The following is a 17152-nucleotide window of genomic DNA, read 5'->3' on the forward strand; positions in this document are numbered from 1 at the left end:
ACTCCAAAAAATTGTTGAAATTAGAAATAAATTTTAATTAATAGTGAGGCTATGTGGTCGACAGAACCAGTCCCAGTTACTGTCTCTCTAACTATCTTTCGTCTTGCGCACAATAGTGATTACTTCTCCTAAATTATATCAATCAGACTGTTGAAGGAGCGAAATTGACATCATTCAACTCTTTGTTATTGTATTCAGGCAGCCATTTTGGTAATTATTTCTCACTAAATTATATCAATCAGACTTTTAACGTTCAAGGTTACTCGTAGTTTTGTGTGACGGTACGTTATTTCCGACTGGCGGATGTTGTGAGCATTTTACCTAAACTCATAACATCAATGTGTAGTAATAGCTATGATAATGCAACATGTCGAGAGAGAGAGAGAGAGAGAGAGAGAGAGAGAGAGAGAGAGAGAGAGAGCGAGAGAGCGGGAGAGAGGAATGCTGTATACATAAAAAAAATTACTTGCCCTATATATACCGCTATATTCAATAAAGGTGCTCAAATCACTTTATAAGGGTCCTTGGCCAACAGCAAAACATGTTATCGAGACATGACTGTTAAGCGATATTACAATTGTTTCCCGACAGAGACGACGCTGTAAACAGCGTGGTACTCATTTTAAACGTGAACAAGGTGAGAGAATGCAAGTAAAGAGCCTTTTCCAAGGACTCAATTATTCGCCACTCAGAGCGGGACTCGAACCCAGTACCGTCCGATCCTAAGGCGAGTTTCATATCATAAGACCGCATGCATAGCTGCACAATAAAGTGATGAGAGAATAGATACACATGTATTGAAGGAGTAGAGAGCGGATGGAGTGAGTAAAGTTCTTGGATATAGAAGTAACCAAATCGAGGTCATTGTTATTGTTTTTAGACAGCCATTTTTATGATTAGTTCTCATTAAAATATATAAGACTATAAACGTTCAAGGTTCCATGTCGATTTGTGGGCTGGAGTGTTATTTCTGGCTGGCGGACTTTGTGAGTATTTTAATTTAATACAGAGCACCAAAAGAACGTGAAATCACTTCGATTTGTTGTGAAATAACCCGACGACCACGCCTCTTTATCAATGATCATAAAATCTACAAGGCGATGATTGCAGTACAGCAGTTGAAACAATGGAACTCTTTTCGAGTTTTGAGCAAGGTGCTGTCATGTGATAAAAAGCGAGTCAATGTAAAAGTTCGATTTAGGGTGTTGTTGAAGTGAACTTCAACAACATTAAAATTGATGAAATTATTTCATTGAATCAAGCATCACGATGTAAATTCAATAGTGTCTTTTCCAAGAAAACGATATATACGAAATAGTAGTTTCTATCAAGGGATACAAAATGGGATGTTGTTTTAGTTCAGAGGAAGATAAAGACCTCGTAGTGAGTACTCAACTCAAACTGTCGTGAACACTTCTTCAGTCATTAATTTCAGTTTCAGTTTGGCTGTCGTTTTCCACAGACCCGTCTGTCAATTACATACAGGCCGTTATTGACAGACCATCGCCAGATAAATGTTATATATAATGCCTTTCTAGCCATGGACTATGGAGAAAAATGTCAACAATTTTTTTACTTTTACCAACATTGATATTGATATCAGTATCAGTAAAAGTAAAGGCTGCGGTTATTCAGACTCGAGTCTGAATAGTCTCCGTGCTTATTCGGACTCAAACTCCACTGCGCATGTACAATCAACAAATGGGAGGCCTTCCGAAAGCTCCTACATCCCCAGTATTCAAGTACTAGTAGGGGGTTTGGGAGGGGGGAAACTTTTTTTTTTTTAAGTCCCCCCCCCCCCCCCAACCCCTTACTTGAACATTATAAAAAAAAAAAATTTCCCCCTCCCAAATCCCCTACTAGAACAAGAATACTGGGGATGTAGGAGCTTTCGGAAGGCCTCCCCAACAAGTTATTCGGAATAGTTCCTGGCAGTATTTGTGCGTCTTTTTTTTTTTAATGAGAGAGAGCGAAATCTATTGTCACCAGCTAGATCGTTCGCAGTATTGCTCAGAAATTTTCGCCCTAATACTGATTACACCGATTTTTGTGTTTCCTGTTGTAACCACTCATAATAATAATAATAATAATAATAATAATAATAATAATAAATAATAATAAGAATAAGAATAATAATAACGAAGTGCTTAATTGCCTGCTTATAGTGAGTCCACAATGGAATCACTATTGCAGTAGTAGAAGTGCTCTCCCGTCTCTGAAAATTAGTCATTGTCCTCTCACAACACTGTATTTTCTGTTGAAAACCGTGAGCTCCGCTCATTTAAACAATTATCCACATTGCAAAATATATGGAAAGTTTCGTAGTGCACATGGAAATAAGTAAAGTTAATAAAATATCAACAAAAATATAAAATTAACCAACAGCAACCCAAATCTGATTCTTTGCTCTATTTTTGAGGGAAATGTATTTTTATTTATTTCTCTCTCTCTTTTTTTTTTAAATTATTTTTAAAAATTTTGTTTATTCATATATTTGTTTGTAAATTCCTTTATCTTTCTTATTGTGCGAACGTATTTATTGTTTTGTTTCAACGTGTTCCAGTATGTTGTTGTTTGGCTCTTGAGTTGTTTTTGTGAATTGTTTTCATGTTGAGTAAACTGTTGGGTGTCACTGTGAGTTCCTTTCACTGTTGTGTGTTATTTCTTCTTGTGATTTTGTGACGTCACAATGGGTATAAAAATGGGATTGCCTTCATTTTCCAAGCTCTTCATACTACAATATTCATAATGATTGTTGATTGAAATTAGTCGTGTTGACTCGGTTTTTGTTATGTTTTTATTACCGGTCGAACATACCCGGACTATTCAGGTGATGCCTTGATGCACGCCTTTTTTTAACCACCCATATATATCCTCTACATATATGGAGAACACCCACTTCAGTGGAGACTTTTTCTTTACTTTTTCCTATATTGTACCTATCGTGAACCAAATGGAGAAATCCGTTCTTCACAACATTATTAACAATAACTGAGAGTGAAGGGGAAGGATGAATATTACCATTTCTACATTTTATGGGAGGCAAATAAAAGAAGAAGAAAGAGGAGTTGGGACATTTAACAATTACAGTTCACTCTGCTTAATTGTACATCGGTTAATCGCGCACTCTGCTTTTATACGCTACACATTACCGAAAAACGAATTTTTTTCTATTTAATTGCGCATCATCTCCGCTTGAACGCTACACCTCGATTGCAGTGTCAACCAACAGCAATATGAAATCAACGATGCTGTTCCCGTTCCATGCAATTTTTCGGCCAAAGCATTCGATCAATTTTTTACAAAGAACAACAATATACCCATCAACAGTGAACTGACATCTCAGGAGCTACTACTGAGCTCCGTTCAGCTACACAAAAGACAATGCCTAGATAGTGAAGATGAGGATGATTCATCGGAATGTGACAAACACTGAAAAACTTGACATGTTGGAAAAACAACGTCACTAAATCTAAGAACTCTTGACAGATGATCGACATTGGTGGGATTGGAGACAAGGATTTATAATATAAACAGTTTACACAGAGTAGAAAGCAATCAACGCTTCACGATTATCGTTCTTATCAACAATAATGTCACATTTTGTTGTTGGTAAAACATATGAAAGTCGAGAAAAAAAGCAAGAAGAAAAAGGGGGAGGGGGGGTTCAAACCTGTGTCATCTTTCATCAATCTTGATCGTTGTCAACTAATCCAATCAGCCATAGAGATTACAGTGTGATGGTCAAAGTCAGGCTTTTCTAGAATATTCATACGATTGTGTGAGTACAATGTGTACTTATTTACAAGTCTGACAACCTAATTTGTTATGGGCTCAATGTTGTCATGGAAATACTAACCAATACAAAATAGTTAGAACGTAAGTTCATTTTGAAAAAAATCTTTTTATTTCCTTGGGTTTATACAATTATCTTTTATATTCTTCTTTGTGATTTCTATAAATATTCATATTTTTTTTCATAATTCACAGAATGCAGCTGCTGGAGAAAGGGCCCCTCTTCTGACAGATTCTAATCAGGCTGATCACATACAACAAATACAGGGGTAAACAGCTTTAACAATGATAACCACTTAAAGTGCCTTTTTAAGTGATTTTCATCTGATATCAAATTGGAATATTTAAGTCGATCTTAAATACAACTGTGCTTTTGCAAATTCATATTATTCTAAAATTAGTCACTGAAAATCATACAGAACAAATATTTTTATTATCTAGAAAGGAAATTCATAAATTGATAAGTGTTTTGCTGTTTATATAATTTGTTGGGTTTTTTTCGAAGTTCATCCAAAAATTTTCATAGACTTTTTTTTTCAGTCTTTTATAACCTGATTACTTTTTGCCATTCTCATTCCTGGTGTCTTTATGATGGTGCCAACCTTACGGTTTTAAAAATGCATAGTCTTACACTATGTGGTCTTGTGGTATGACACTCGCTTTCGGATCGGAAGGTCCTGGGTTCAAGCCTCACTGGAAGCATAGTTGAGTCCTTGGAATAGGCTCTTTACTCACATTCTCTCACTGTACTCAGGTGTAAAATGAATACCTGTCCGCTAACAGCGTTGTCTCTGTCCGAAAAAAATTGTAATATTGCCTAACAGGCATCGTGTCTAATTCTAGTTCTCTCATAGCATTGTTAGTTCCAACTCTCCTTTTATTCTGAAATAAGTGGTAGAGGGGAATGAGATGTGTTGGTGGTGGGGGGGGGGGGGGGGGGGGTATAGAGATGATGGTCACAGTCAAGTTTGTATTTATTTACTCAGGGAGATAACTCTAAATATGTTCCTTGAATTTATCATTTCCATCAGTGTTGTCTCCCTCCAAATGCCTTGTGCATGGATATAATGGGACTCGACTACAATGAGGATATTTTGCTATTCCCAATATCGAGTTCCACTGTAATCAACAGGCTTAAATCAGCATTTGATTTTATTGTTTCCCAACCTCATAGGGGCCGTGTCTCCTATCAAATACAAGAAACCAGTCCCATATAGCGCTTAGAACTTGTTTTTTTGTAAATACATTATTTCAAAGTTTAAATTTTGAAAAACTGTTTACACCACAGTAGCAGTAATATTTCTTTGACATATTAATACAGTCATAACTTAGAATTTCAGACCATTTTATTGTTATTGGTTACATGATAATACAGTTTAGGTTTATGTCTTGTCATTTGGGCATAGAATTGGGATTTTTATTTTTTTTAAACTATATGTTTGAAATTATTATTTTTCTATTGCAGATCAAGAACCAGTTCAAATTATTCCCAGCAAAACCAGAAGGAAGATGAGCAATCAGAATTCAGCCGTATTCTCAGGCAAACTGCAATGTACGCTCCGTTTCTTAATGAGAGAAGAGGTTTTAATTTATGTGCATATATATATTATCGAACACTTTCATACCTACGAGTACCCGCCAACACTCATATTTATATATATATATATATATATATATATATATATATATATATATATATATATATATATATATATATATATATATATATTATATATATATATGTATATATATATATATACAGTTCACTCCGGATAATCATGGCTCGATTAATCACAACTTTCAGTTAATCGCAACGTTTCCCAAGAAACAGACTTAATTCTATATGAAAGTCACTGGTTAATTGCAACAAACTTCGGTTAATCACAACTAATGTTCGCCCTCAACAAGTGGTAAATTTAAAAAATCAATCAAACAAAATTCATGATTAAATTTCATCGTGGAAGAATGACAGGTTGAAATATCAAGAGTGAGCTGGATTTAATGCTACATTGGTGCAGTGATACCAAAACTCCGGTCTGGAGCAAAAAATTCCGGGTTCCGGGCAACTTCCATCAAATTCCGGTGAGGTCAATATGTTCCAAGGATACCCCCCCCCCCCACTCCCTCCCTCCAACCACCACATTATCACTACTACTACAACCATCATCACTACCACTGCAACCACTACCACAACCACCACCATCACATCATCATCACTACCACCACTACTACATCCAATACTGCCACATCATCATCATCATCATCACTACCACTACTACAACCACCACCACCACATCATCATCACTACCACTACTACTACAACCACCACCACATCACGATCATCACTACTACTACTACAACCACCACCACCACATCATCATCACTAACAACCACCACCACCACCACCACATTATCATCACTACCACTACTACATCCAATACTGCCACATCAGATGAACTTACACTACTACAACCACATCATCATCAATACAACCACAGCTACAACCACCAGCACATCATCATCATCACTACCAATACGAATACAACCACCACCACATCATCATCACTACCTCTACTACTACAACCACCAACACCACTTCATTATCACTACCACTACTACTACACCACCACTACCACCACATCATCATCACTACCACTACTACAACCATCATCACTACCACTGCTACAACCACCACCACATCATCATCACTACCACTACTACATCCAATACTGCCACATCATCATCGCTACCACTACTACTACAACCACCACCACATCATCATCATCACTTCTACTACTACAACCACCACTACCACATCATCATCACTACCACTACTACTACAACCATCACCACCACATCATCATTACTACCACTACTACTACAACCACCACAACCACATCGTCATCACTGCCACTATTACTACAACCACCACCACCACATCATTATCACTACCACTAACACCACATCATTATCACTACCACTAACACCACATCATTAGTGATACCACTGCTACTACACCACCACCACATCATCATCATCACTACCACTACTACAACCAGCACCACATCGTCATCACAACCACTACTACGACAGCTACCACAACCACATCGTCATCACTACCACTACTACGACAGCTACCACCACCACATCATCATCATCACTACCACTACTACTACAACTACCACCACCACATCAGCATCAATACAACTACAGCTACAACCACCACATCATCATCACAACCACTACTACTACAACAACTACCACCACCACCAAATCATCATCACTACCACTACAACAACAACATCAACTATAAATATGTAAATACATTGCCAAATACCATTCCAATTCCATTTTCATATGTGCAGAAATTCCTCTTTCGGCATTGAAATTCCTATGAGTGGTATCTGAAATTCCTGTGAGCCAAATTTACAGTTGGCATCTCTGTTAGTGTGTCACCACTCTTTTATAGACCAAAGCTGGAAGTGCGTTATGAAGACACCTTCAAATCGAAAGTTATATGATTGCTACAAGCACATCTCGATTGCCTCAGTTGTTTACAACTGGTGTGAAACGTTTCTTCATGATGTGGGTCTTATATTTATGAAACAATTGAAGTAGCTATTAATTTCCACGTAAAATTAGTTTTCTGCATTGTTTTGCTCAAGTGAGATGTCGTTTTACTATTCATCTTCTTTGATTTTTCTGATACGATACGAAGAGTTTCAGTGAGGTTCAGTTTCAGTCTCAGTCAATTTTTATAGAGCTCATTTACAGGTCTATGAACTAAGAACAATGTTTACAAAAACTGGTTTGAGTTAGCCATGTTGTGATAGTTGACTGGAAACTCAACTTCAGTTAATGCAACATTTTCACTGATCCCAAGGTGTTGCGATTATCCGGAGTGGACTGTACTACTACTACTACTACTACTACTACTACTATACTACTATACATATACTATACTACTACTACTACTACTACTACTACTACTACTACTACTACTACTAACTACTAATACTACTACTACTACTACTACTACTACTACTACTACTACTACTACTACTACTACTACTACTACTACTACTACTATACTACTACTACTACTACTACTACTACTACTACTATACATACTACTATACTACTACTACTACTACTACTCTACTACTACTACTACTACTACTACTACACCCACTACTACTTACCACTCTACTAATACTACTACTGTACTACCTACTACTACTTTTCACAACTGCCACTTCTATAAATGCGTGTACTAGTAAGGTTCTTTGTATTTTTTAATGTTTATCAACTCCATTTGGAGATGTCATTAGCGAAAGCATGTGAATGAAAAGTCTTGACCCTTAAAACATTTTATTTTCAGTAATGTCATTGATGTCACATCCACGGAGTCACAGAATATGGAGCATGGAGAAATGCAAGACAGGGCGACACAGTACAGGTATGTCAACAGCATTTTGTTGTGACTTCAGGAACTGACCATAGTAGGGAAATAGTTCAAGGAAAATTGTTTTGCTCTATTAGACCATAGCTTAATAAAGTCATGGCGATTAGTAAAATGTAATAAACAAAAATGAATGTAACAGCTTTTAAAAAGAGCAAAATTTTACATAAGTAAGAGTAATATGCGATTGTAGGTTAATATTCAATACATCTATTGAGTCACTTACTTTTTATCACCATTCATCGTATTTACTAGACTTGTCTTTTGGTGCAACAAATATTCATCAAAAACACATATTATGCTGCAACAGTTACTCTGTGTGTTTGTGTGTGTGTAGTATTTATAGATTGTTCCAATTATGAAGACTAAACGAAGCAACTAGACTATTTGAAACCCGCTTAATTTGAATGAGGGAGGGCAGAGTGGCCCAGAAGGTCCCCAGTTCGAACCTTGTTTCAGACACTTTCTGTTTTGTTTTGTTTTTACGATGGGCAAGATTTTTTACCCCCAATTTGCTCACTTTGGACAACATGGGTGATTCCTGTTGACATCTGACATTTTGTTTGATGGATTATCTATATTTATTCATGATATCTAATGATGTTATGGCAGAAGGGTGTACGTTTTTATAAATTGAAATTATTTCTGCGTGTCGAGACTGGTCCAAATACACGGCTTCAATCATATCTATAGCAACACGGTGTTCCAAGTACCGGTGTACCAACGTCATGACCTTTCATTATAAACTAGGTGAAGATAGTTGTAGATGACTGGGAGTGACACGTTTTTCTACAAGGCCCATTTGCTGGTTTGGTTGCTTTTGGGAGCAACATGGCATTACTTTCAAGGTAGCCTGCTGTGATTGCTTTAGGGAGCAACATGGCATTACTTTCAAGGTAGCCTGATGTGATTGCTTTTGGGAGCAACATGGCATTACTTTCAAGGTAGCCTGCTGTGATTGCATTAGGGAGCAACATGGCATTACTTTCAAGGTAACCTGCTGTGATTGCATTAGGGAGCAACATGGCATTACTTTCAAGGTAACCTGCTGTGATTGATTTAAGGAGCAACATGGCATTACTTTCAAGGTAGCCTGTGTGATTGCTTTAGGGAGCAACATGGCATTACTTTCAAGGTAGCCTGCTGTGATTGATTTAGGGAGCAACATGGCATTACTTTCAAGGTAGCCTGCTGTGATTGATTTAAGGAGCAACATGGCATTACTTTCAAGGTAACCTGCTGTGATTGATTTAAGGAGCAACATGGCATTACTTTCAAGGTAACCTGCTGTGATTGATTTAAGGAGCAACATGGCATTACTTTCAAGGTAGCCTGATGTGATTGATTTAAGGAGCAACATGGCATTACTTTCAAGGTAGCCTGATGTGATTGATTTAAGGAGCAACATGGCATTACTTTCAAGGTAGCCTGCTGCAGTTAAAATTACCGCGTTAGATAGCTGGAAATCGATAGTCATGGTCAAGAATATTACCTCCCCCTCCCCCTCCCCCACCCTTCTCGTTATTATTGATTGCTTAGCTAAAACGATAACTCTTTATAATGACATTGTTTTCTGGTCCTGGCAATGTCGTTATACACAGGTTTTACTGCATACAAATTCTTTTGGGGTCAAGTCTGGAGGGGGTTTTTAAAAATCTGATTTGGACTTTGTAACCATGTTTATAAAAACATTTTGAGAGGAAAATTGATAGAGATATTTTGATTTTATTCAGAAATGAATATGCAACCAATTTCATCAACACTATTAGTTACTATAAGGGATGAAATGTTGCATTTTTAATTAAGGCAGATTGTTCTCTTGAAATTTGGATCTCTTCTCCAAATACGAGTATAGACAGGTTTTTATCATTCATTGCTTGTGACAGGTTTCTTACTTTATCGAAATGGTTGCCCATCTGATTATATAGACAGCTAGTCTGAAACTCAAATTATGAACTTTTGAATTATATTGGTTTATATATCAATACGAAAAGAAAGGAAAATCAAGAAGATTTATGTGAACATCATTGACTGTTAGGGCTTTATAAAACCAATTGAGAAAATTCCTTCTATTATCACTTTCTTTCCTCATCCAATATACAATAGGAAATGGCAGAGAAATCCCCAGACCTAATGTTTGAATTGTTGATACTTATGGATTAGTGAGACTTATGCTATAGAATGTTAACCGAGGGCAATTTGTAAATTATATTTTCATTCTGTCACTGATATTTGATATATATGACACCTTCTTACTTCTTTGTTGCTATTGAAATTCGGGCCAGATAAATACACACTGATCGATGAAACCATTCACAAACTAATAATTCATGGTGTTATATTCCATTCAAATTTAGCATTTTGTATTATTAAATTTTATTAGACATGAGAATAAGGTGTTATAATACAATTTTCAGTTGAAATCAGTGACTTATTGACCTCATGGAAAGACATTGTAGACTCGATCTTGCTGCTCTAAGGTCTTTACTGATGCTATGCACTTAATTAATATACTCATATTATCCGCCAGCCAGATATAACGTACCATTACACAAAATTGTGTCTATCCTTGAAGGTTTATAGTCTGATTGATGAAATTTTTTAAAAACTACTCATAAAAATGGCTGGCTAAAAACAATAACAAAGAGCTGAGTGACGTCAATTTCGTTCTTTCTATGATATATAATTCCCGATATCTATCACAAACTCTATAATATAACATGGAATCCGATTAATGTCAACTTCTGCTTAAAGTCAACACCTCTTTCTCGTTCAGAAACTGTTGTTCAAGTGTTTTTCATTGACAATGGATAAAGTCAACCAATCTTTGTGGTTCTGTTGAAGTTGGCTTTAACAGGATTCCACTGTAGCAAATTTAAGTTAGTGCAAATTCTATTGGTCAAGTCACATCATCCCACATTTTGTTATTTTTGTCTGGAAATTCAGCAATAGACTCAACATGGTCTTGTCGGCATCAGGAAAGTCACGGTCAGCCAAACCAATTTTGCCAAGCGGGATTACCTCCCCACAAATGGTTTTGACACAGCCCTGTGTTTCCATTGATGATGTCTTGCTGGTAAGTCTGCCTTCAATTATCACTGTCAAGAGATCGTTCAGTAGTCTGTTATTGATAGTGTAACGTGGATGGGGGGCTTTGAATCATCGGGAATTGAATTTATAATTAGAAGGGGGAGGGTGTAAATAGTCTGTTATAGTTATTATGATGTGGAAATAGGGGGGATGGAGATTAAATAGTCTGTTCAGGGTGTCAAGCAATGTCGTAAAGTCGTAAAAGAATTGTAAATTTGACCTCTTTGTCGTAAATTTTCATCCATGGTCGGAAAAATGTAAATTGAAGATTCAATGAATTGAAATTTTATAAAGTTTATTGAAGAATGCAAAAAATTAGGAGGCTCAACACAAGATTAGACCATTGCTGACATCAACATGGACACCACTCCCGTCCCCCATTAGCACATAATACCCCCTCCCCTTTTTTTTTTTTAAACATCTACTGCGCCTTTATTTCTGGAGATGTCAATGCTGCTGCTACTACTACTACTACTACAGTCGACTCTGCTTAATCGCACACCCTCGGGAGTTCAGGTTAGTGTGCTGGTTAAACAGAGTGTGCGATTAAGTGGAGAAGTTCAAAATAGCATCTAAGCACCAGCTTTCATGTGCCATTCACGTAGGACCTTCCCCTATCCGTCATGTTGAAGACATTAGACTCATTAGAAGTGCTTTTTTTTTTTTGTTTCTTCTTATCTTATTTTATGTTGTTGTTTGTTTTTTTTTGGTTTGATTTTTTTTTTTTTGGGGGGGGGGGTGAGCTTTTGTTGTTTTTTAAAACTTTCTTTTCTTATACATGTTTCATTGACAACAAAACGTGACATTATTGTTTCTAAGAATAGTAATCGTGAAGCGTTGATTGTAGTATTGCCTCGTCTCGTGTGCATTGTAAATGAGTTGTACTGCTGGAGAAGTTCAAAACTTCATCACTCCAATGGCTGGCAGAAGAGACATCAGCATAGTGTTTTTCATCATGTTATTTTCTAAACACGATATTCTGTCGACCTTTCCATCTAAAAAGCCAGTCTTCTGATGGGTAAAAAGATGTGCCTTGAGTTGATGCCAGTACTACTACTACTACTACTACTACTACTACTACTACTACTACTACTACTACTACTACTACTACTACTTCTACTACTACTACTACTACTACTACTACTACTACTACTACTACTACTACTACTACTACTACTACTACACACACACACACACACACACACCCTAAAAGCACATAATGACTCAGTGAAAAAATGATATTAAAGTTATTGGAAACGGGTTTTTATAGAAAGTTGATATTCAGGTAAATGTAATATGACCATCAACCATTGATTTCAAACGAAAATATTTTAATTTCCTAGGTCGTAAATTTTGTCCCAACGTCGTAATTTTTATTCAGAAACTTTGCTGGACACCCTGCTGTTATAGTTAATGTAATGTTGAGTAGGGGTGGGTGGGGGGGGGGGGGGGGGGGGGGTTAAATAGTCTGTTACTGTCATGACATCCTTTACTCTTGTAATTCTGGGTATGTGGATTTGGGGAGGTTTTATTTGTTTTATTCTTTGTTTTTCTTACATTTTTTGGAGAATTTTAGACATATTTTTGTTGTTGACCTATGACCCTGCCAAATACAGGCATGGATATTAAAGAGTTGTGGGGATTACCGTTGAAATTATTTATTTTAACATATTTTTAGATCCCCATTTTTACATCCTCAACTTTAAGCTTTATTGAGTGTTTATGTCTTTGAGTTTTCTAATTTTCAGTATGATGAGGGGTTTTAATCCAGCTTTTTGTGCAAATTTTACACGCAATTGTTTTGATTTACTCAAATAAGGTTTCCAGCAATGCTGTATGTAATTCTATTTCCAATAAAAATCATCATTTGTATGTTGTTGGTTGAAAAATTTATAGATCCGGATTTTAGACTTTTTGTCTTGAAACATGGACATAAATAACAATGTGAAATTGAATGTAAGCTTCAATTTAAAACAGATAAAATGGATGTTTCAGGTTTCCCCTTTATCAACAAAATAGAATGAATGAAACACTACAGACGAATGAGATAATGTGGTTGTGGCATTGTTAAAAAATAAGTGATTTTTTTTGCTTAGTATATTTAAAACAAGGAGTAAGAGGGCAAGGAATGCATGCTGTAGTATATGTGTATAAATACTTGATGGAAGTAATGACCAGCCATCTGACTAATTGATGGAAGTAATGACCAGCCATCTCACTAATTGATGGAAGTAATGACCAGCCATCTGACTAATTGATGGAAGTAATGACCAGCCATCTGACTAATTGACTGAAGTAATGATCAGCCATCTGAATAATTGATGGAAATAATGACCAGCCATCTGACTAATTGATGGAAATAATGACCAGCCATCTGACTAATTGATGGAAATAATGACCAGCCATCTGACTAATTGATGGAAGTAATGACCAGCCATCTGACTATTTGACTGAAGTAATGATCAGCCATCTGAATAATTGATGGAAGTAATGACCAGCCATCTGACTACTTGATGGAAATAATGACCAGCCATCTGACTAATTGATGGAAGTAATGACCAGCCATCTGACTATTTGACTGAAGTAATGATCAGCCATCTGACTACTTGATGGAAGTAATGACCAGCCATCTGACTAATTGATGGAAGTAATGACCAGCCATCTGACTAATTGATGGAAGTAATGACCAGCCATCTGACTAATTGATGGAAGTAATGACCAGCCATCTGACTAATTGATGGAAATAATGACCAGCCATCTGACTAATTGATGGAAATAATGACCAGCCATCTGACTAATTGATGGAAGTAATGACCAGCCATCTGACTAATTGATGGAAGTAATGACCAGCCATCTGACTAATTGATGGAAGTAATGACCAGCCATCTGACTAATTGATGGAAGTAATGACCAGCCATCTGACTAATTGATGGAAGTAATGACCAGCCATCTGACTAATTGATGGAAATAATGACCAGCCATCTGACTAATTGATGGAAATAATGACCAGCCATCTGACTAATTGATGGAAATAATGACCAGCCATCTGACTAATTGATGGAAATAATGACCAGCCATCTGACTAATTGATGGAAATAATGACCAGCCATCTGACTAATTGATGGAAATAATGACCAGCCATCTGACTAATTGACTGAAGTAATGATCAGCCATCTGAATAATTGATGGAAGTAATGACCAGCCATCTGACTACTTGATGGAAGTAATGACCAGCCATCTGACTAATTGATGGAAGTAATGACCAGCCATCTGACTAATTGATGGAAGTAATGACCAGCCATCTGACTAATTGATGGAAATAATTACCAGCCATCTGACTAATTGATGGAAATAATGACCAGCCATCTGACTAATTGATGGAAATAATGACCAGCCATCTGACTAATTGATGGAAATAATGACCAGCCATCTGACTAATTGATGGAAATAATGACCAGCCTTCTGACTAATTGATGGAAATATGACCAGCCATCTGACTAATTGATGGAAATAATGACCAGCCATCTGACTAATTGATGGAAGTAATGACCAGCCATCTGACTAATTGACTGAAGTAATGATCAGCCATCTGAATAATTGATGGAAGTAATGACCAGCCATCTGACTACTTGATGGAAGTAATGACCGGCCATCTAATTGATGGAAGTAATGACCAGCCATCTGACTAATTGATGGAAGTAATGACCAGCCATCTGACTAATTGATGGAAATAATGACCAGCCATCTGACTAATTGATGGAAATAATGACCAGCCATCTGACTAATTGATGGAAATAATGACCAGCCATCTGACTAATTGATGGAAATAATGACCAGCCATCTGACTAATTGATGGAAATAATGACCAGCCATCTGACTAATTGATGGAAGTAATGACCAGCCATCTGACTAATTGATGGAAGTAATGATCAGCCATCTGAATAATTGATGGAAGTAATGACCAGCCATCTGACTACTTGATGGAAGTAATGACCAGCCATCTGACTAATTGATGGAAATAATGACCAGCCATCTGACTAATTGATGGAAATAATGACCAGCCATCTGACTATCACACAGACCTGCCAACTATCCCTTTCTTTATCCGGAAATTCCCGATATTATTTTTTTTTTCATTCCCAATTTCCCCATTTACAGTCTGTTTTTATCGTATTTTATCATCCTTTAAAAAAAAATAAAAAAATAACACCAGCACTATCATTTCATCGTGTTCAATACCAGCAACATCATCATCATCATCACTCGCACATTCATTTTCACATGTCACATATTCATTTAGGGCCCATATTTGCCTAAACAAGCTTTCCAAATTTTGTCTTGAAAAGTTGACAGGTGGCAAATAATCTGTAAGGGATTGACGGTTTTAACAAACTCATAGATCGGCCACGCCCACTAGCATTTTGTCTTGTTTGTATACTAGAGCTTTTATCTATCACAGTATCCACTTAATGTGCTGAAAGCGCTTTTACAAAGGGTCCCTGACAACAGCAACGCGTAACATGTAGAACGAGACATGACACCTGTTAGGCTATAATATTACAATTTTTCCGACAGAGACAACGCTGTTGAAGGCCAGGTACTCATTTTACACCTGAGTACAGTGAGAGAATGTCAGTAAAGAGTCTTTTCCAAGGACTCAACTATACACCGAGCGAGGCTCAATCCCAGGACCTTCCAATCCAAAAGCGAGTGTCATATAACAAGACCACATAGCAACCACATACGACCGATAGAACCAACCAAATTGAAAGGCACCCCCGCCCCATCCAATTAAGTGGGCACCAGCAAAATGCATAGATTTTGACCAGACATGTCCAAGTTGCAACCTTTTTGAGACTTGAAAGTTTCTCATTCTCAATAAAAATAGGCTCGATTCAAAACTAACATTTTTTTGTCTTTATTTATATATCCTCAGATAACATCTTACAGTGAAAAATTGGCTGCAGCTGCCCAAGACATAAAGATACAACATAAAGAGAGTTTGATCGTCTCTTTTGGTGTCCCTTAAATTATCACAGGATTTAGTCTTTATCATACTCAATGCATTTTGTCTTGAATTTCACTAAGTTATTTCTTATCCATGCATACGTCAGTGTTATTGATTATTGTTATTGATGATACCTGGTCTTTTGATTTTACAATGTTGTAAATATTCATATCATTCAATGAATGCTAAAGGTATGTTTTATTTCTGATTATTATTATATTTTTTAAAATTGAATTTGAATCTTGCCGCTTAAGTGGGGTAGTCGAAGTAGGCATAGCATACTTCCATCTTCAATTATTTTTAGATTTCCTGAATATCACCTTCCCTCAACATGGTATATTTTGACAAAAGTAATGAACAAAAATAATAGCATAGCTTCAAAAAATAACAGCGGGTGGTTGGATGGGAGCATCACCCTTGAATCATATACCTATGATGTTCGCATGCGTGTACGATCCGATAGTGATGTCGTTTCTTCTTCTCGTTACTAGCCTATCCTGCTTCTTTGGTTTGTGATTGTATTTTTGACAGGGGATTTTTTTTTTTCTGTAAATCTTCTGCCTGTTTGTTCTTGGTTATTTATAGTTTAGCTTATGATATCTTTAGGTTATAATTTTGATTTACATTTGTACTATTTTTGTTAGATTGCTTGTTTTTTTGTTTCAGCAGTCTCTCATATAACCTCAATTGTGTTGGAAGAGACCTAAAGCAACAAACAAACAAAAAAAATAACAAAAATACCAAACACGGACTGTTTTCTTCAGCCTACTAAAAAACCCAAATAAAAACATGCATTA

General features: G+C 36.5%; 1 protein-coding gene across 1 annotated transcript; it reads left to right on the forward strand.

Annotated features, from left to right (window-relative positions):
- The first annotated feature begins 1176 nt into the window (after positions 1-1176).
- On the forward strand, positions 1177-16745 carry LOC144971368 (ragulator complex protein LAMTOR1-like). The gene is made up of 6 exons (XM_078912163.1): positions 1177-1383; positions 3991-4064; positions 5261-5347; positions 8177-8254; positions 11204-11333; positions 16284-16745. Exons 1-6 carry the CDS (start codon positions 1342-1344, stop codon positions 16374-16376), a joined length of 504 nt encoding a protein of 167 aa, XP_078768289.1. The 5' UTR covers positions 1177-1341; the 3' UTR covers positions 16377-16745.
- The last annotated feature ends 407 nt before the right edge of the window (positions 16746-17152 follow it).

The sequence above is a fragment of the Berghia stephanieae genome, chromosome 4, assembly GCF_034508935.2.
Source record: "Berghia stephanieae isolate SIO BIC M18660-M18661 chromosome 4, UCSD_Bste_1.3, whole genome shotgun sequence".
NCBI classification, from domain to species: domain Eukaryota; kingdom Metazoa; phylum Mollusca; class Gastropoda; order Nudibranchia; family Aeolidiidae; genus Berghia; species Berghia stephanieae.